Source organism: Pleurodeles waltl, chromosome 10 (genome assembly GCF_031143425.1).
Source record: "Pleurodeles waltl isolate 20211129_DDA chromosome 10, aPleWal1.hap1.20221129, whole genome shotgun sequence".
NCBI classification, from domain to species: domain Eukaryota; kingdom Metazoa; phylum Chordata; class Amphibia; order Caudata; family Salamandridae; genus Pleurodeles; species Pleurodeles waltl.
This window is the reverse complement of record NC_090449.1, coordinates 986,987,207-987,009,370: the sequence shown is the minus strand read 5'-3', so window position 1 is coordinate 987,009,370 and position 22,164 is coordinate 986,987,207. Positions and strand designations below refer to the sequence as shown.

Genomic DNA, 22,164 nt, shown 5'->3' with positions numbered 1-22,164 from the left:
AACCAGGAATTCCTTTTGGAGGCAGCAGATAAGAAGTTGGAGCCAAGACAACTTTCCCTGACCCAGTGTAGTCATCCTGCAGCAGACTGCCTCCAACAGGGAAGTGACGCTTAGGCACGGGGCATCTCCATGGACTACAACTCTGAAAGTTGAGGAAGAGGTGCTGCTTGCAAGAGAGCCTATACCTGGAAACATTGACTTTCCACGCATCCCCTCAATCACACTACACTGTCAGGGAAAGGTCCAGAGATTTCTTTAGAACACCACAGACAGGTGGGTTTCATCCATTGTCTGGTGTGGCTACTGCATCAAGCTTATCTGTACTCCACCCAATATCCCAGCATGCACACAGCCTCTGTCCAGGACACCATGCCCTACTCCACAAAGAGGTGTAGACTTTCCTTCTCATAGGGTCCATAGAGCCAGTGCCCCCTTAATACCTGGGCCATGGCATCTACTCCCTGGACCTCCTCATCCCCAAAAAGGGTGGCTCCCTCACATAAATCTGTGTTCGCAGGCCTCTGAGTAGATGCACCCTTCACAACATTTCCAAAGGGTCACCCTACAGGATGTCACACTTCTGCTATAGGCGAAATAATGATCTCACAGGGCCTGAAGGATGCCTACTTTCACATCCTTATCCATCTGGTCCATCAGCACTACCTATACTTCATGGTATGCTGTCAGCAGTACCAGTTCAAAGTGTTGCCCTTCGGGGTGACCACAGCTTCAAGGATCTTTACCAGATATCTAGCATTGGTAGCCACCCACCTCCAAAAGGGTGGGTGAGGGTTGGGCTTCCATTGACCCCAGCTTAGATGACTGGCTGATCAAGGGTGCAAGCAGAGAAGACACCCTAGTACATACCTATTCCTCCACCTCCCGGCTCTTCAAATTGGGGTTTACAGTCAATGCTGCCAAATCCCACCTCTAGCCACTTCAGGTTCAGCCCTTCCTGGGGTGAAACCTAAAATATATCTCCGGCAAAGCCTACCCACGCGATCAAAGGGTAGCAGCATTCTGGTAGCTATTTCCTCCTTTTTAGCCACACCATCCCATCACAGTTCTTACTGTAATGTATCTTGTGGGACTGTGGCTATGCATGAGCTAGTCCCTCACCGAAACTCCATATGCGTACATTCACGAGTATGCCTCAGCACAGTGGTCACACGTGGAGGGTGGGAAGATTGAGTGTTATTAAGGGCCAGCACCCATCTCTCTCTGCAGTGGTGGTACAGCAGTCATCTGAGGCGAAGCAGGCCCTCTACAGACCCAGGTTTGCAGGTGACCATCACACCAAGGCCATCACTCTTTGAGGGTGCATCTCAGCAACATAGCAGTCAAGGTTCTGTAGCTACATCAGCCAACTGGAACTTTGAGCCATACACCTAGCCCTGAATGCTTTTCTCCAAGACATTCAGGACAAGGTATTTGCGGACCGACAACATGACTGCCGTGTTTTGCCTACAAAAGCATGGCGTGGTACATTCTCCTCAGTTGTTAGCACTATTGCAGCAAATTTTACATTGAGCTATCCGACACCAAGTGCGTCAAGCAAAGTAACTCACGGGGATGGACAATGACTTTATAGGCCTGCTCATCAGGACGCAGAAAAAAAAGTCCACAAGTCAGGAAATCCACACACAAGTACTACCCCATTACTTTCATCTGTAGGGGCCCACAGATATCGACCTCTTTGTTACAAGTGCAGAATGCCCAAACTTCACTTCAAGTTTTCCACACCACCACTGCATGTGCAATGCTCCCTGGATAAACTGGTCAGGGATCTCTACATGTGTTTTTCCTCCTCTCCCACTCCTACTGTATATGACCAGAGAACCATGGTTCTCAAACCTTCTAGAGGTGTCCATTGCTCCGTTCCAGAAGCTCCCAAAAAGACCGGACGTTGTCACACAAAATCCAGGCATGGTCAGACACTTGGACCCCAGCAGGTCAATCTAGCACTTTGGCTGCTAAAGTCCTACATTTTGGTTATCTTACCTTGCCTCAAGAGTACATAAGCATATTAAAGGAAACCCTAAGCCTACCACACACACTTGCTATGTGGCTATGTGGAAAACATTGATTCACTAACGTACCCCAAACCGTGTAAGCCCTTTAAGACCACAGTACAAGACACCATCTACTACCTCTTACATTTGGGGCTAGAGTACCCCTTGGTTCTGCTACACATATCCACTATTGCTTCATACATGAACACGGAACACTCCTCACTCTTCAACATCCCTGTTATTAAAGCGTTCATCGCAGGTCTTAAACATGTTATCCCACATAGAGCGCCACATGCACCTGGAACCTGAACATTGTCCTCAACAGACTCATGGGACCTCCCTAAGAACCACTGTATTCTTGCCCTTTGTAGTTTCTCTCTGGAAGTCACTTCTTTATTAGCCTTAATGTCCCTTATATATTTTAGTGAGCTAGAGGCTAGGACTCTACAAGGGCCTTTTTTCGCAGGTAAGATGATTTGGTTATCCTTAAAAGCAGCCACAAGTTCCCAACTATGGTGGTCTCTCCTTTTCCAGCTTAACAAGAGTCTTCTTCCCCCATCCTGACTCTGTAGCAGGAAGCACTTGACGTTAAGCATGCTTCTGTAAAGCACAACACTGTTTGCCTTTTCATAGTTGCTTTGAGGTCATCCCCTATTCAAGGCAGGGATAGATTAATTTTTAAATGTATCCAGATCTTCAGCCTTAAAGCTACATGACCCCTATCTGCCCTCCCCTGGCCTCACTCTTGAGAACTACTCCCGTTTCTGACTTGTGCAGAGTTCCTGCTTTCTGGTCATCATTTTTCTAATTAGGCCCAAGTAACGAGTTTCACTCCCACCATGCCCCTTCAATTCTTCATGCATAGTGTTCTTCACAGTTTTAAAGGGTCCCCTGTTAAAGCAAAAAACATTATTTTCTAATGCCCTGTCCCGAGGAGTTTTGTGCATATATTGTATTGTTAAGTGCACACTTCCCTACTTCCATTCTTCTCACCCTGCTCCACATGAACAAAGGCAGATACCATGAACTAGCCTGCGGAGTATCGGCCATAAACTAGTGTTCACCATCTTAGGTATCCTTCCTAAGGTTGTTGATGTATGAAAATAGCAGGTTCCACAATGTGCAATATTAATTACAGTTTATTTGAAAAACGTTTTTATGCATGAATTGAATATATATTTAATTCTATTATTCTGTTTGCTCTTATAGATGGGTTCATATTGTTTGTGCCCTCTATGTTCCTGGAGTTGCATTTGGGGATATTGATAAACTGCGTCCTGTGACTCTTACAGAAATGAATTATTCAAAGTATGGTGCCAAGGTAAGAAGCAGACATTGTCATCCCTCATTTATTTCTTAGTGTGCAATTCTTGCAATATCTTGTGTAACAATGTCAAATTAGAAGTCCCTTTTCATGCCACTTAGATATGTTTGTATGTTTTTTGTGTGTGACGTGTGTAATTCCTCAACCCTGTGTTCTCCATAGTATCCTTCTTAGGGTGAGAAGATTTGATTCATTGGGTTAAAAGGCTGCCTGGCTAACCTCTCTACTAATAAACTCATTCATAGAAATTTCAACAGTAGCCATACTTTTTCAAATATTCTAAATAGAGTAAGAGTAAACTATTGTTAGGATGCTTATCTTTGTGAAAATAACTAAATATCTTCTTAAATACTGTTTATACAACATTATAGGTAAGAGAGTGCACCCAAGCAAGTTGGTCAATTGATGTATTTATTCACTTATTAGCAATACAATTAATTGTGTTTGACATAAAGATACAGGCTGAAATGAATACATCTCTGAAGGGTTGGGCAAGAACTAAGGAGTAAATTAGATGCCCCAGTCTAGAATTAAACCTGCATTTTTACAGAACCCTTCATCAGGACCATAAAAGCAGACACACAATGAAAAAGTCTTATTCTCTGTGCTTTTTTTCCATGCAATTATATGAAAATTGTGTAATTGCGTTATATCTCACTACTCTGACCTGTTGCTAGGAAACAAATAGATCATACCCCGTGCATTCAGGAATTCTGGTCATAGGAGATAACAAACTATTGAAATGGTATGAGACTCATCTTGAACCTCTCCCGCCAAGAACACATCTCCCAAAACCTGAGGTCCCTCCATTGGCTCCCAATAGAGAAGCGAATCAACTTCAAACTACTCACAGACACCTACAAGGTCCTTAACAACCTCGGACCGGCCTACCTGAACCATTGTGTCTCTTCCCATAAACCCGCCAGACCCCTCTGCTCTGCCTAGCAGACGCTAACTACCGTCAGAGGCATCTGGAAAACCACCGCTGGAGGAAGATCCTTTGCATACCTCGCAGCTAAGAGCTGAAACAGCTTGCCCACGCACCTCAGACAAAGCCCATCTCTCATCACCACCTCAAAATGTGACTCTTCAAATGAGGCCCAGATCCACCACCAGCGCCTTGAGACCCTCACAAGGGAGTAGTTGTGCTTTATAAAAAACGATTGATTGATTGTACATCAATAAACTGATGGCTATACTTAACTTTGAAAGACAGAAGGGAGAGCTGAGGGGAGGGCTCATGGTTGCATGAGTGCCTGAGTTGTAATTTATGCCTTCACTTGAATTTTCCAGAGTGAAAGGCAAAATTGTGCAAGCAATTAGGTAGCTGAATAGTAGGTTCCAGAGAAAGAAAGAAAAACATTAATTAGTGGAAAAAAGGAGGAACTCTAAATAGAAAAGATAGCTTCCAGCCACACTTGACCTCAAGACACTAGCGATGGCAGAGTGGAAGATTGTAACACTGTTTACAATGTGCAGTTCTCAATTTGTATCCTACTTTCAGGTCCCAAAAGCAAAAGAAATATGAAAGAACTTATTGTCCTTTAATTAGTTCAGTCCTTGAATGCGAAAATGCCGAAAGCAATTTAAGAATCCTGTAACATGCAAGATCCTAGGTGCTTAGTAACTTAGCTGTTCCCTATTATATTGTTATCATTTGAAGCGTCTGGCACATTAGTTCTTTAAAAGACCCTAGGTTTCAGAATGTTCACCAACAGCTTTAGAGAGCTTTGAAAATAGGGACACCCAATGTAAGCACTAGGATACCATCCAGGACAGGGATCAACTACATGATGCAAAGTCTCATCCTTACCTAATGAAGAGTCTGTGTAAGCACAACATGACACAAGGATTAACAAAAAAAAGAGAGAAAGTGTGAATATGCTTAGTCTTATTCACAATCTCACTGTCTTGAAAACCCTGCAAGGCCTCAATCATAGTTGGTGCTCTCATCATCAGTATCTCCAATTTTGCGATCCACAGTAACTGCCACTAACAACCTCTGTATCTGTCCTCTCCCCTGGGATTCCTGGGTGCATGTTCCCTGGCTTTGTGCAGGAATGTAGCCCCATCTGAAATTATTTGAAGCTGGAAGTGCTTTATCTGGACAAGACTCGACTAGTATAATTCAGATTTAAAACTTGGCGGAGGGGAATATTCCGTCACAAACGTGACGGATATCCCGCCCACCTAATTACGGTTCCATTATTTCCTATAAAGATCATAATACGGCAGACGGTATATCCGTCACGTTTGTGACGGGGTATTTCCTCTGCCAAGATTTAAATCGGGCTCAAGGTTTGTGAGATGGTAGGTTGGATTTATGCCAATCAGTATCATCACACAATACCAGTTTCTAAACTTATAGAGAGAGATGCAAGATGCAAAGAGTAAGACTTTATCATATTTTGTCCTGTCCATTGTTATTGTTCTGATGAATGTTTTTGTGATGCAGGGACCTGAAATACAGGTGGAATGTTATATCTTGAAAAACCTACTTGGTTATCCCTTGATTGCTTGCATGAGTTCCTGGTAATAAATATAGAGGATAAATAAACGATTGCATGATTTGTGGGTTTTTCTTAAGTCTTCTAAGATCCTGTTGTACTCAAGCTCTGCATCTACAAGAGCTTCTGAGAGCTGATTAAACAGGTTTGTATTTTATTAAATGTTTTAGGTGTATTTGGGGCGTCTGGAGAACATGATGAGTAACAGTATGCATCTATTTGTGTAAGCTTCCTTTCTATTTGGGTAAGCTTCCTTGTATGTTTATTTGAAATCTAAACATGCTTGTCTCCTGTATATATTTCAATTGTTTTTCAGGAGTGTACTTTCTGCGAAGATCCACGTTTTGCAAGAACAGGTGTCTGCATTAGCTGTGATGCCGGAATGTGCAGAGCCTATTTTCATGTGACATGTGCTCAGAGGGAAGGACTTCTGTCTGAAGCAGCTGCTGAGGAGGTTAAGTTTGGGAATCTTGTAAATACATTTATGATGGCTACTTCTACCTGCAGGCTCCTTACCTATTGAACATCCCCTGGTACCATGCTGGATGTGCAAACCTTTCATAGCTCTCGCACTAGTAGGTGGCGCTTGCATCATCTCGGTGCCAAAACAGTCGCAGTTGTGATATCAGTGAAGTCCTGTATTGCCCCCGTGCATAACATGAGTTCTGTTTTTTGCACACCCTCCGACATGAATCTAGAGATGCTTTCTATGATTTTTCATGTTCCTGTCAGGATATTCTTAATTTTTTCTGAACTTTTTTTGGGTGGTAGGTTTGGAGGTCTCTCCAAAAAATCAAGTTTAAAACGCAGTTGTGACTGCAGCCAGAAAATGTCAATCTCTGAACCTCATGATGTGGGCCTTTGGTGGTTGGGGTCAAAGGATGATTCCAGGTTGTGTGACAAGTATGGCCTCATGCACTAGAAAACCATTGAGGCCAAGATCTTTTTGTCTTGTGTGTTTGACCAGATTTGGGCTCTATGCTTTTTGCAGTTGAGATCCACCACAGGGTTATATTCCTTCCCTCCTTTTAGTCCTCCAAGGACCAGGAGAATCCCAACAGCAAAAGCAGCAAAAGGAGAATTAGACTGGATGACAAAACCTTTTAACATCGTTCAAGATTCCGGAGTGTAGAACACCGTGGCATACTCCACCTCAGGGGAGTGCTCATCAGAGCAGTAATTACTGGACTTTTCTCTGGTAGAGGTGCTCCCTCACCATGCCAACTCCACCTCTGCTTCAGGGCCTCTCCTGGCTCTCTTTCTGCTTCTACCACCTTTTAACACTTCTGGTGCTGATCAGAGACATCCCGGTGTCAAGACTCTCATAGGTAGCCCTGTCAGTGAAGTGCGGACAGCAGCATGACCACTGGAGACAGTGCCCGCATAGCTGCCTGGAAAAATAAGGGAAGGCTATCCTTATGAAATCCTGGAGAGGAGTCCCAGAGTATTGTGGAGGAGGCTAGATATGAGCAGGAGTCTCTGCCAAGAAGATCTCACAAACATTACTCGCAGACCATGTAGGACCTTTTTTGGCTCTCATCCAGTCCAGTGCCGGAGGTTGTGCCAGGACAACGCAAGAGAGGCAACCCACTTTTACTACCTCATTTTTGGGATGCGGCTGACTACCTTGCCTTACAAAATGAAAGTAACTTAGACATATCTTAGAATGAGATAGTGTCCCACAGGGCTGGCTACTGTATAGGTAATACCCTTCCATGTTGTTTTAAGGAAGGCAGCAGAGATGTTGGAATTACCTCAGCTGACAGTGGAGTTGAGGTTTAACATCTTGGTGAAGGTCTTGCAGCCAGCTACTGCTGCATTAGATCCTTTTCCCCCATTTAATGAGGAATCTCTAGACCTTGTACAGGTGGCCTGGGAAAAGCTCACATTGACCCCAGCCATAAACTGCTGCATAGCCCGAAGGTACATACCTGCACCTGGAGACCCGTCTTTTCTCTTGGTTCATCCATCACTGAAAGTATTTTGATGTAATTGTCTGTGTGCACCAAACAATCCTGCAGCTTTTCCAGCAGCCCCACAAGACAAGGAATTGAAAAAGTTACAGACTGTAGGCCAAAAAAAAAAATTCAGCAGGGAGGATAGCCCTCTGATCATTGAATGTCACCTGCCTGTTGAGCAGATACACCATTGTGTTTCGGAACATGGTTGCTATGGTAGTGCAAAATCTGCCAGATTCCCTCAGAGACAACTTTGCAGAAGTAGTGAGAGACAACCAGGATACCTCTTGGCACATCATTAGACAAACTTGGACACAGTAAACTCAGTGACCAAGGCCATAGGTTCTTCGGTGGCCCTGCGTAAGCATGCCTGCCTCAGGTCGACAAGACCCCTCACTTTGGGAACAAAGCTGATGCTGCCTTGAAAAGGGATTTAGGCAGGCAGGGTAATGCCCACTTCTCATTGGCTTCCTACCTGAGACTATGGACAATTTCTAAAGTTTCTAGGCTTCTCCAAAAGTTTCAACTTCATCCAGGAGAACTAAGGGACCACCTGCTATGGATAACGGTTCCTTGGGGAGGGGAATTATAAACAATGTAGGAAAAGACCCCTGCAACCTTATTTACTTTATATAACAAATACTATGATATCAGTGGCTCAGACATAATCTTTATTAACAACAAAAATTGCATCCCATCATTGTGTATCTTTTGTATAGGCATTATCTGGTTCATCATTAATCGACAGATTGAAAACCATACAGACCCCATGTTCGACCTGACAGCCTTAGGGTGGTCATCCCTAACTTTTTGCCTGCTCCCCTCCACTTTTTGAAATGTTTTGGGTGCAAATTTTAGGACTCTACACACTTTACCACTGCTAACCAGTGCTAAAGTGCATATGCTTTCACCCTTAAAACATGGTGACATTGGATCATATCCAATTGACTTATTTAATTTACTTATAAGTTCCTAGTAAAGTGCACTATATGTGCCCAGGGCCTGTATATTAAATGCTACTAGTGGGAATGCAGCACTGATTGTGCCACCCACATAACTAGTCCCTTAACCATGTCTCACCCCTGCCATTGCAAGGCCTGTGTGTGCAGTTTTACTGCCAAGTCGACTTGGCATTTAATGTACTTGCCAAGCCTAAAGCTCCCCTTTTTCTACACATACGTCACCCCTTAAGTAGGCCCTAGGTAGCCCATAGGGCAGGGTGATGTGTAGACAAAAGGCAGGACATGTACCTGTGTAGTGTATATGTCCTGATAGTGTAAAACTCCTACATTTGCTTTACACTGCTGTGAGGCCTACTCCTTTCATAGGCTACAATTAAGGCTCCCCTCATATACTGTTTGAGTGGTAGATTCTGATTTGAAAGGAGTAACAAGGTCATATGTAGTATGGCCAGAATGGTAATACAAAATCCTGCTGACTGGTAAAGTTGGATTTAATATTACTATTTTTAAAATGCCACTGTTAGAAAGTGAGCATTTCTCTGCACCGCACTTAAATCCTTCTATGCCTTACAATCCATGTCTGGCTGGGTTACTTGACAGCTCCTTTGTGCATTTCACTCAGACAACCCCAAACAGAGAATGCTCAGTCACACCTGCACACATCTGCATACTGAATGGGTCTTTCTGGGCTGGGAGGGTGGAGGGCCTGACACTTGCATGTCAAACCCCCTACTGGGACCCTGGCAGACAGGATGGCACTGAAAGGGGACCTTGTGCACTTCTAAGCCACTCTTTGAAGACGTTCCCACTTCAAAGGCACATTTGGGTATTTAAACAGGGCCTCTGACCCTACCAACTCAGACACATCTGGACAAGATACCACTGGTGAAGAAATTCTGAACCAGAACCTGACATCTGCCAAGAGTAACTGCCTGTCTGCCCAAAGGACTCACCTGACTGCTTTTCTGCAAAAGGACTGCTGCCCTGCTGTTGCCCTGCTACCTTGATGCCCTCTGGCTCTTCTGAGGAGTGCTCCCCAAGGGCTTGGATAGAGCTTGCCTCTTGTTCCTTGAAGTCGTTGAACTCCTTATGTGGTGAAAATTCGACGCACAGCCTGCCAGAAATGATGAACAGCCTTGATTGCGGTGAGAAAATGAACGCACGCCGAACCTGAACGATGCAGCCTGGCTCCCCGAAAGGAGATCGACACAGCGCCAGCGTTTTGACCGGAACTTCGACGCATGGCCCAGTGGATTGACGCATAGCCGAGCCGGAACGACGCGGCCTGACTTCCTGCAAGAAGAATCAACAGCTCCAACTGTGCAACAGAAATTTCTCTGCATCGCCCACGGGATCGACGCAGCTCCTGTGACTTTGTCCTGCACTCCCAGGATTTCTCTGCATCGTCCCCTGGGCGTCGAAATACCCTGCAACCCAAAGAGGATCCACGTCCGCGCGCAGGAAATCGACGCAAGGCCCTGACTGCATGAAAAATATTGACGCATTGTCTGTGTGCGCCCGGAGACACCGACACACACCTCCCCATTTTCCACGCTTTGCCTCCTCTTCTGCGACCCCTTGCGGATAATTTGGACATTAAACAGGTACTTTGTGCTTGCAAGAGACACTTGTTACTTTCTAAAGACTCTTTTTATCATTTTCTAAAGTGATATCTCCACGTGTACTTTTTGACCTGTATTTAATCCAATAAATATTCTATATTTTTCTAAACACTTTGTGGTGTATTTTTGTGGTGTTATACTGTGTTATTGCATCATTTATTGCACTTCTTTGCCTTCTCAGTTAAGCCTGATTGCTCAGTGCCAAGCTACCTGAGGGGTGGGCACGGTATAATTTGGAATGTGTGAGACTTACCCTGACTAGAGTGAGGGCCCTTGCTTGGACAGGTGGTAACCTGACTGCCAACCAAAGACCCCATTTCTAACACCCCTCTACACCATTCACTTACACATGCTCTTCCACACTCTTGCATACCTCTCCACGCATACCAACTTACCCATTTATATGTTTAATAATATATTCTAAAAGCAAAAACCTCTACAGATATAACTTTCTAATTGATTTCAAATATGTTAATACACAATCTTTTAGGTCATTATTCCTTTATGCTAGTAACACAATTTATCTTTATATATACTTTGAGTGTATTACTAACAAGCTTCTAAATATTGCTTATGTTAGTTGTCCTTTTTCTTTAATTACACTGTTTATGTAGCAGTCTTCAATGCTGTGGCTGTGATTTCAATTTCTTGTGTTGTCCTTTTTCTTTAATTACACTGTTTATATAGCAATCTTCAGTGCTGTGGCTTGAGTTCTATAATCTTGATTTATGTCCAAATTTTGTCAAACCTATGCCTTCTTCAGAAAAGCCAGTTCAGAAACTCATCTCATAGAATTGACTTGAAAGTAAGTTAAATAGTCTGATGAGCCAGATTCCAACCTCAAAACCGTTTCTGATATTTCTATATACTCAGAACCTTCACCTGAAACATGCTGTTAGCATACATGCTTTTCAACTCAAATATGTTGGCCACCAGCACACAAACCCCAGTGATTCGTCCTGATATGAAGTTTGCCAATTACAGCGACCCTTCACCAAACATGTGTTGTGCTACCCTTAAGAATCGGGTATTTCACATGGCCATGCTTTAGATTGTCCTTGATCATCATAGCGGTGCCTCTTAATCAGACATATTGAAACACATCATGCTTTAAAACACTTTGCATTTACCTGGCCTATATTTCAAAATATATGTCTGTGGAACAGAGTACTCAAAGATATATTGTTCCCACAATGACCCAAAAGGGGGAAGAAACAAATACTGTAAAATGAAAAAATGGAAAAGTAAGTATAAGAAAATTGGCCAGAACTGCCTCTTCACGTCATGGGGATCTTTAAATTATTTGTAAGTTGACACATACCAGAAGTAAAGGCTGTGCAATAGTTAGTTTTTAGAAGATGACAGGTAAGTGCTGACAGCTGAAAAACAATACTAAACCATAGTTCATAGAAGTGGGATCTCTGTCTCAAAAATGTTCAAACAAACAAACAGCCTGCTACTATGCATCTAAGTGATCCCAAATATTACATTCAGTAGAACATAGCAACAAATAGATCCTGCAGTTCAATGTTGACTGAGACGATTGGATTTAAAAGCCAAAGGCAGCTAAAAGTTGCATCGAAATGTCATGGCAGCGTTCACTGATAAATATATAACCCGGCAAGAATTCTAATAGCATATAAAGATATCCTATGATTATAAGCTATAGGATGTCCAAAATTGCCTTTGTTACGGCACAATATAGACTGAATAAGACTTCATAGACTCAGCTTAGCGTCTCTTAGGAGAACAAAGCACCCTGCTGAATCCAAACCCAAGCGGCTTGTGAGAAGACCACTACCTGCTTGATGTATGAGCAACCTAGCTCGATAGGAACCACTCACTGTGATGAAAGACGATTACGATCCAGCGTGCATCTTTTGGAACGGGGGCAGAGTAATCTAACTGCCATAATACGTAAGACACACTGCGCTTACTCATGGAAAACACCGGATCCAGATGTTATAAGTGTGCTGCAAGTAATAAACACGCGAGGGGGGAAGGCTGAGCTTACTTTATAGAGACCTGCCCCTGTTGCCATAGCAACTGCGCCAGACATGTTGGAAAGTGCATGTTCTGCTTATTGTGGAATGGAGAAAGCTGGCAATCGTCATGGTCCCCCTTAGATCACAGAAGGACTCAGGGTATAAAGCAAGTGCGGAAACTTCAAGATAGTGGCCTGTACTGCCTAACAGAGCGGGAGTTGGCATAATGGAAGGGACTCGTATGACTTAATCACGCCTGGCCATACGGTAGAACTATATGAAGTACAGGTTCTTCTTGATCATAATAGGCATCCAGTGGGAAGGAGGAGACCAATTCATTACCCAGGAGGAACAGGATATTGATAATTTTCTAAAGCGTACGAATGCCAAAGGCTTCTTGGTGCTGAAAAACTACAGCCGACTCATGTGATTGCAGCTGAACACAATGCCTGAGTCTAAATCATAATTTATATATCTCCCACTGGACAGGAGAACAGCCAGGTATGCTGTTTTCTAAAACACAGAAAGTTCGATTGGCCACTCAGCTGTTCTGGCAGATTATTCCACCGATGGTCTGTGGCGTAGATAAATCTGCCTCCCCCTAACTGTATCTCCTAATTTTACAAACATTGATTATTCTGGAATTAGTCAATTTTAGTAATCTGCTGGGGGTTTACCAAGTAAGATTATTTTTTAAATAGTCAGACAACTCCATATAGCAATTTATGAGCAAGACAGAGTGCCTTAAATCTGACCCTTTTCCTCACGGCCAGGCAGTATAGCTCTTTTAAAGTCCCCCATACTGGCTGAAATTTAGTAATCCCTGTTAAGAGTCTCGCTGCTGTGTTCTGGAGGCATTGCAGTTTGTTCAGAGAGGGTTGGTGAACCCCCAAATACAGGGCATTACAATAATCCAGTCTAGATAAGACCAAAGCTGTAACCACTGTTTTTTTGCAGCTTGAATGGGATATAAACCAAGATCTTTCTAATTCTGCGCAACAGATAAAAACATGGAGAAGTGAGTTAATTTATCTGCACATTCAAAGACATATTGGTATCAAATATAATCCCCAGATTTTTGGCAGTGGATACTGGTCTGGGGCGAGGGCCCAAAAGTTGAGGCTGTCAAGATTTTATTCCAAGAAGATTTGTCCTAAAGAAAAGGACCTCAGCTTTTGTGGAATTGAGCATCAGGCTATTTAGACACCCCCATACATTTGTTAAATCCCAGTGCTGTATCTTCCGTATCCTTACTTAATGTTATGCATTATTTTGGGGGGGACATGGTTCTGAGGGGTCTCCTTATTTTGTTTGGCCAACCAATTCGGCCACTCTGTCTTTTGTAAATAATGGAAGATTAATTAAAGAGCTGTACTTGAACCGATTACTTAAATCAGGGTAAGATCCTTCCTTACTATTATTGCTCTTCAATTTGCAGAAGACTTCCTCACTTTCTGTAAAAAAAAAAAAAAAAAAAAGAAAAAAACAAGTTCGTCACAGAACTAGCATGAGCCTGAGGTTATGTTTATTGGTGTGCTGGATAGGTGTGCAACTGTTTTAAAAAGTTGTTTAGTGGCGTTCTAGGCAGCATACGTTTTATCGGAAAATAATTTAATTTTTTTCAGAAACGAGCACAAGCACATTTATTATCCTCTTTATACTCCTTCCTCCACACTTTTTCTTGTTTTCTACATTTATGTTTTAAATCCTTAATCTCCGAAAAGAACCAAGGGAGAAAAAACTTTCTCTCAATGCGTAGGGGAAGTACATGTCATCAACTCATGTATTATAACCAATGGCATTTTCCCAGGGTCTCTCACTATTAAGACCTTGTGCATGGCCATCAGGGGTAAAGATCCAAAAGACCTCCCTTCTTTTCCTTAATACATTAGGATCTTCTCCTTCCCTGGTTATCATTTTTTCTATGATAAGCCATTGGATGTTCTCTGGGCAATGCATTTTATCCATATAATGATTTAATAAAGGTGTCCATTTAATTTTGCCGTCTTTATGGCAAATATGTGTTCTCTAAAATGGGTGGTGACAGACCTCCTGTTTAACCTACGTACCCTAGATTGCATGGGCAGATGAGGAGATGGATGATATTCCTATTCTTGCAATTAGTAAACCTTTTAAGACACCCCATGTATTTATTGAAAGTGAAAACCTCTGTCTCAATGGTACTGGCACATGCCTTACATGATGTGCATTTGAAATTTCCAGTGACGGGGATACTGCCATCAATGTTTCTCTGCACAGATGACACAGGTTTCTCCAGATGAGATCGTACCAGATAATCCTTAAGATTTTTGTTTCTTCTGTGTGCAAACATTGGCTTAGGGAGCTTGAAGTGTTGATTTACATTACTGTTCACTATGTGGCAGTTGGAATTCACAATCTGACGGACTTTCTCTTTTATAACTGAATACTTCATAACACATACCAACTTGGGTTTACTGTATTGTACCTGGTTGTTAAGTAGGAGGTAGTTCCTATCATAAAATCTAGCTTGCTTAAAAGCTTCCCATACATACTGTTTTTTTAGGATACACAGAAGCCTCATATTTCTCTTTCATCACTTTGGCTTGGTTATCTTAATCTTGTAAATTGGTGCAATTCCTTCTTAATCTTAAAAATTGACCAAAGGGAATGCTTTATTTTTGATTATGTGGATGGAAGCCTCTGAAATACAGCAGCTTATTTTTAGCATGAGTTTCATGTGGAGATCTACTTCCAATTGGTCATTTTTATGATAAATCAATATATTGAGAAACTCAACCTGATGTTGGCTGCTATGTGCTGTAAATTTCCATAAATGGTGTTGGATGACCTGCAGGAAACATCTTCCCTGCTTTTCAGCCTTCTCTGTGTCTTCTGTTCAGAGATGAAGTACTAGAAACAACATATCTCTGAGCCTTGCCTCTATCTCAGAGGAGCCAGGACATTTGGGATTTGATTCAGATGTTTCAGGAAGGAGCTTGAGATTACATCCTGATGTTCTGCGAGGTCTGCTGGCTTCCTGCATTCTCCTGGTCACACGTGTGTGAACACAGTAGAGCTCTCCAGTAGTAGTGCCTTCTTTGGCAATGGTTTAGCTGAGTCCCAGCCTTTTCTTTCCCTGACCAAAATGTGTTTGGTTGCAGACAGACAGTGGCAGTCTACACTGTTATGGGAGACATCTCTCTACATGTGTCTGGAGACCAGCCTTCAACAGACACCTGAAAGGAGAACCACCACAAACTAGTTATGAAGATACAGACAGTTGATATTCATTCCCTGTCTGATTTTGTGCTATAAAAGTGGGACCCCACTAACCCACTTGTTGTCCCATTCTCTAGTCCTCCAAGACCAATGGGGGGGGGGGAGTGCTCTGCAGAGTACTCAGAGGACCGCTGTAGAACCAGAGCTGATATCTGCTGACAGCCTGTTTCCTGGAGGAGAGGTGTATCACCTAAGTCTGACCTCTTTCTGGAAGAGATTTATACATGACCTAAAGCACCTAATAGCCTCCCTCCCTGCTGACAGCGAAAGGAACCATGCCAATTCTGCACAAGTGGGATCTGTCCAGTAGGAGTAAGGTGCAACATGTCTAAAATGTCTTTGGAACTTTCAGAGAAAGAAGACTAGGGAGAGTTAACTGTGGGCCTAGAGCCTCTCATCTGCAGTTCCTGGTGGGAACAGTGACGGTTCAGACTGTGATCACTGATTACCAGTTGGAGGCTCTGATCTTGAGTCGAAGTCCACCCTCTGTGTAGCAGTATGGTCAACAGAAGAGTATCCATTGAGAGGCTGCGTCACCTACAGAAGAGCGCCCTCTGTGTGGCGGCTTTGCAAGCTGAAGACCAGCTTGTGCCTGGATGCACCAAGCCCAGAGAATCGGCCCTGCCTCAAGCTTGGAGATTCAGTCCAAGTTGGTTAAACTGTTTGCACCGTGCTCACAGCCTTCATCTTGGACCATAACTCATGTCAGCTCAGCAGCTGCAGATCATCATCACAGACTGTGCCACAGCAGGACCATAGGATCTACATCTGCTGGGCTCATGCAGCTGCTGGCAACATGTCACCCCTCAAAGGGGAGATGCACCTGAGCCATAATCACACTAATACCTTATCCCAGATGGAGGAAGAGCTGCCTTGACCAGAAGAGAGCCATTGCTACCATTGAGCAAGTTCTGAATGTGGTGTACTTGGCTCAATGTGCAAAGCTATAGTAGGGCCGACCCTGGAATATCCAAGGCAAACAATCCCAAGCCTCAAAGTTGAGGCCCAGTTGCCCCAGCTGTGGCCCATGAGCAGGATCTGACACTGTATGTGCTCTCAATACTATTTACTCTATGTAGCACATTAATTCCTTGACTCGCTATCTTGTTCCTGCACTTATAATACATTTTGAATGTATGCAGTTGATACATGGTGCCCTAAAGTAATACATTATCATTTCTGATATACTTGTGAACATATTTGTGAGAATGATTGTTAAAAAAAATATTTTTTGTAAAAACGATGCTAACCATTGTTCTCTGTATTGTCTATACCTTTGTATTAGGATATAGCAGATCCTTTTTTTGCCTATTGTAAACAACATGCCGACCGATTTGACAGAAAATGGAAGCGGAAGAACTACTTAGCTTTACAGTCTTATTGCAAAATGTCCATGTTGGAAAGAGAGAAAACTCTAACACCTGAAGCACAGGTATGATACGAGGCTAATTCTGTGTTTAAAATCAGGATTAATATACAGCCAAGATTATGACTAACATATTTAAAGTTGCAGAAATTATTGTTTTATTTAAATCAAACAGGCATGATATGCCAAATTCAACTAACATTTGTATGATACAATTACAGGGATGTGCACAATAATGCTTTAGACTTCTCTGTTGGTGGTTGTAATGGATTTGAAACAGTAATCTACATACATTGTTTGCAGATCCTTTGTATCTTAAAAGCATTTACTCCCTTTATCCAAAGCATTAGGGTTCCAGATGTGATGCCTGTAACACTCTTCGGGACAAGCTTAATTTTTACAAGAGCACAGGAGAGATTCAGGGTAGGAGGGGAGGATTCTGCAAGATGTGCCCATTCCAGAAACCTCAGCAAGAAAAGCTCCAAAAAACATTTTGATCTGCCTAAGGTAATCTCCAAGGTGGTACCAGTGAACTCTGCTAGAGAAAAAGCAGTTACCATTCTTGATACAGTTACCCACCAGTCGGACTCTTGAACTACAAAAGTGGTGCGTAACCCATGGCTTTCCTTTTAGACCATCCTCCAAAGGTGAATTCTTGTCAGCAGATGAGCTACCATTGACACCAGTCTCACGGACCCAAATTTTCAGTACACTTCTGCAACTCTGGAAGACTAAGAAGGACTGCTGTGCTGCTCTGCTGCCTTGCTGCCCTGCTGCCTGAGTGAGAAGGACTGGACCTGCATCTTGAACTCAGGATCACCAGAGTACCTCCAAGGGCTCCTTGGCTGGTCTCCTGATGACAGTCTCAGGGACAGAAAAGGCTTGAACCATCCTGACTTCGGCATCTGGACTCTGTGTCCTGTGGATCCTACCCACCCAAGGGGTGCACCTACAATACTGGACTCATGGAAGTGGGGTTAAAGGTGTGCATGCCAGCCCAGCTGTGGTCTTTACCGGAACAGACACAACGAAACTCAAACCCAATGCAGCCTCTCAGCTCCTCATTGGAACCAATGTAGCTCAGCAAAGCCTCAACACAACCACTCATCACAGCCCCTCATTGAAACCGACGTAGCGCTACTCAACCTCAACGCAAGTCCGCATTGAAGCCTTTAGAGACCCTCATCAGACTCAACGCAGAGCGATGCAGCCTCAACGCAAACCCCACCAAAGCTCATCAGAACTGCAGTTTTGCAATGCATCCCTCACATGGACCTTTCATTGCTCCTTCAGACTGTGTCTGTGCTGTGCAATGCTCTCCATCCCGGAATTAAGGTACAATCATCAGCAGGCATAACTTGTTTTCTGTGTCCAACCTGCATTCCACCATGATCGACCTGAACTTGTGACTTTGCCAAGTCCAGCATGACCAGATACACACAGTTGATGGTTTTGTGATTTTATGCAAATGTTTGCCTATACTTTTAAATTGCATATCTCCGATTCTCCTGATTGGATTTTTGTTATTTTAGTGTCAAAAAATGTATGACATTTTACTCTGTTTTTCTAAATTGGTGTGAGATTTTTCTCGTCTTGTGTTTTCACTTTATTACTGTTTGAGTGCTGCATAAATGCTTTGCACATTGCCTCTTAGTTACGCCTGACTACTTTTGTGCCAAGCTACCAGAGGGTTAACCATAGGTTAATTTGGGGTTTGCTTGTGACTTCAACCTGAAGAGAATTGTGATTGCTGCTTGAGTAGGGTTTCATACCCCTCAACCAGTAACTGGATTTCCTACATTGGTGTTCAGTTGTGAGATTCAGTACTTGTGTTTGTGCAGTGCCGTACAGTGATTTTGTGTAAAGCTAAAATCCCTGATAAACAGACACCATTTTCGAGTTTCTTTTAAATTCTCCTTAATTGGCTCTTTCACTTTTCACCCTCATTCTACTTGGCTGTCTGTGCTAAGGGTGTGGCACAGACAGCCACACCTTTGGTGTTTTGAGCTTGTCAACCAGGGGAAGTTCTCTGTAGTTGAGCTCAAAGAACACAAGAAAACTGGAGCTACAGAAGGCTCTGAAGGCCTGGGCAGAAGTTCAGCGTTCACTGGCAGCAGCAGAGGACCGGGAGCAGAAGGATAACTTGAAGGAGGACCTGGGCACAAGTTGCAGCACCCAGAATGAGAAGGCAACATGCCCCCAGGAGTGGTGCCCCTTGCCAGGCCATGGAGCAGTATATCCTCTTAACAGCCTGTCCCCAGAAAAGCTGGAGGACAGGAAGGCTGAAAAGAAAGCTCAGGCTGTACCTGGCCAAACTCAAATTGGAAGCAGAGGAGAGATAGGCTAAAGCCAAAGCAGAGAGCCTTCGCTGAAAAGAAACTGGCTATGGAGGAAAATCTTGCTTTGCAACAACTGTCTAATGAAAGGAGCCTCGGAGAGCTAGACATAAGAGCCAGGCATGTGGTGCCCAGCAGTAATTTTGACAGCATATCTGCAGGGCCCTCTGGAGACAAGAGTGTCCTACATTCCCAAGGATCTGGTTCCTAACTTTGTTGTGGGAGATGATATTGTTAAGTGCTTTGAAGCTGATGTTGTTTCTCTGGAGACGCATAGGGGTCCTGAGGAGGATTGGGAGGCCAGTGTCTTGAAGCGCATAGATAGTGAAGGGAGGGGGTTCCCTGGGAAAGGGGGACAGGGTGAGTACCACCTATACATTCTCACTCCCATGTCCCCGTGAAGGACACCCTTATCTGAGAAAAGTAGAGGCATCCCTGGATGGGTTTTGTGGATTCCTTTCTCAAGGCAGTGTATGGTTGGGTGAACAGCAGTGATGTGAGTGATTACAAGGAGCTGTACAATCAGTTTGCAAGAGAGCACATGCTTAGTGATTGTTTTTCAGAGTTGTGCCGACACCTAGTGGATAATAAGCTCACTTACCCTAGGGAGCTTACTTAGGAGTCAGACCACTGACTCAGCATCAGGGTCCACAAAAAGATATCTGGGGTGGGGACTCCGACAAAAGGGTGATCAGGGGGTCCCACCAGAAAAAAGCGGTGGGAGACAAATGAAAAAAATAATGAGCTCTCTAAAGGCCCCCAGAATAATTCCCAAAGGAAACAGTAACCAGTGCCAGTTCGACCCAAAAAGGAAGAGGTTCTGTGCTAAGCAGACAAGGGAGTTGGTCCCCCACTGTCCTGAGCGCTACAAGTATGGGCACTCCAAATGAGACATCAAATGTGCCAAAAGTGCACAGCCCCCACAGTGGGCAGACAGAATGGGGTGGCAAGTGTAAAGCTTGAGTGGGTAAAGTGGTCCCAGGTAGTTTGGAGGAGAGGTCAAAGCTTAACTTAGTGTCCCTGGGGGATGTAGTTCCAAAAGCCCATATGCCTTCCACTGCTTCTGGGTATAGGCTGTGTCACCATCAATGGGGAAAGGATGTATGACCACACGGTTCATGGCTGCCCAAGAGGGCAGTCAGGGAAGCCTGGAAGAATGGCCTGAGCAGCTGCCAAGAATGGGAAGGGCAGGAGCTCGGGAAACCATACCCAACCCGCCCACTCCTCAGAGGCTTGTGATGGAAGTGCCCCACAGCCTACCGGAGAGGAGATTAAAAAATCAAATCAAAATCAAAAATGACAATCTCTGGACAACTATTTTTTTTACGGAGGCATATCAGGGAGCCAGGATTAAGCCACAAGGAGATGTCCTTGTCAAACCCATACAACTTCGGCATGTTGTGTCTTTGTTCTGATCATGACCCCTCACCCTGTGACTTCTGTTCACTGACGCACCTGGGGTCATTAGAGAGTGAGAGGCCAAACTTATTTTTAGATGTCACCTACATGAATATGCCGAAATGTTATCATTCTGGGAATTCCCCTGACAGGAATCCTCCTATTCCTTGAGTAAAAGGTCCTGGTATTGCCATGAAGCTTTTCCTGCTTGTCTGCACCAATTCTCACATTGAAAATGTTGAGGCTTGAATTACTCATTCCATCAGCCAAACCCACGCAGGTCATGCTGAATATATTTAGGAAGGCCTTAGTACCTGGCAGGCCCACTCCCCAAGTGTAGGAAGTTGGCTCTGTATGTGCTATTTCAAAGTAAGGAATAGCATGCACAGAGTCCAAAGGTTCCCCTTAGAGGTAAAATAGTGGTAAAAATAGATAATACTAATGCTCTATTTTGTGGTAGTGTGGTCGAGCAGTAGGCTTATCCAAGGAGTAGTGTTAAGCATTTGTTGTACATACACATAGACAATAAATGAGGTACACACACTCAGAGACAAATCCAGCCAATAGGTTTTGTATAGAAAAATATCTTTTCTTAGTTTATTTTAAGAACCACAGGTTCAAACTCTACATGTAATATCTCATTTGAAAGGTATTGCAGGTAAGTACTTTAGGAACTTTAAATCATAAAAATTGCATGTATACTTTTCAAGTTATTGACAAATAGCTGTTTTAAAAGTGGACACTTAGTGCAATTTTCACAGTTCCTGGGGGAGGTAAGTTTTTGTTAGTTTTACCAGGTAAGTAACACACTTACAGGGTTCAGTTCTTGGTCCAAGGTAGCCCACCGTTGGGGGTTCAGAGCAACCCCAAAGTCACCACACCAGCAGCTCAGGGCCGGTCAGGTGCAGAGTTCAAAGTGGTGCCCAAAACACATAGGCTAGAATGGAGAGAAGGGGGTGCCTCGGTTCCGGTCTGCTTGCAGGTAAGTACCCGCGTCTTCGGAGGGCAGACCAGGGGGGTTTTGTAGGGCACCGGGGGGGACACAAGTCCACACAGAAATTTCACCCTCAGCAGCGCGGGGGCGGCCGGGTGCAGTGTAGGAACAGGCGTCGGGTTCGCAATGTTAGTCTATGAGAGATCTCGGGATCTCTTCAGCGCTGCAGGCAGGCAAGGGGGGGATTCCTCGGGGAAACCTCCACTTGGGCAAGGGAGAGGGACTCCTGGGGGTCACTTCTCCAGTGAAAGTCCGGTCCTTCAGGTCCTGGGGGCTGCGGGTGCAGGGTCTCTCCCAGGCGTCGGGACTTTAGGTTCAAAGAGTCGCGGTCAGGGGAAGCCTCGGGATTCCCTCTGCAGGCGGCGCTGTGGGGGCTCAGGGGGGACAGGTTTTGGTACTCACAGTATCAGAGTAGTCCTGGGGTCCCTCCTGAGGTGTC

The 22,164-nt window shown here is 44.0% G+C and overlaps 1 protein-coding gene across 7 annotated transcripts in view; it reads left to right on the top strand.

The window, feature by feature from the left end:
• Window positions 1–22,164, top strand: part of PHF14 (PHD finger protein 14) — a 791,087-nt gene that overhangs the window by 128,220 nt on the left and 640,703 nt on the right. For all 7 annotated transcript variants that reach the window (XM_069211832.1, XM_069211834.1, XM_069211833.1 and 4 more), the window contains exons 6-8: window positions 3,222–3,333; window positions 6,160–6,297; window positions 16,917–17,063. In XM_069211832.1, the coding sequence (XP_069067933.1) occupies window positions 3,222–3,333; window positions 6,160–6,297; window positions 16,917–17,063 (397 nt within the window). The remainder of the gene's footprint in view (window positions 1–3,221; window positions 3,334–6,159; window positions 6,298–16,916; window positions 17,064–22,164) is intronic.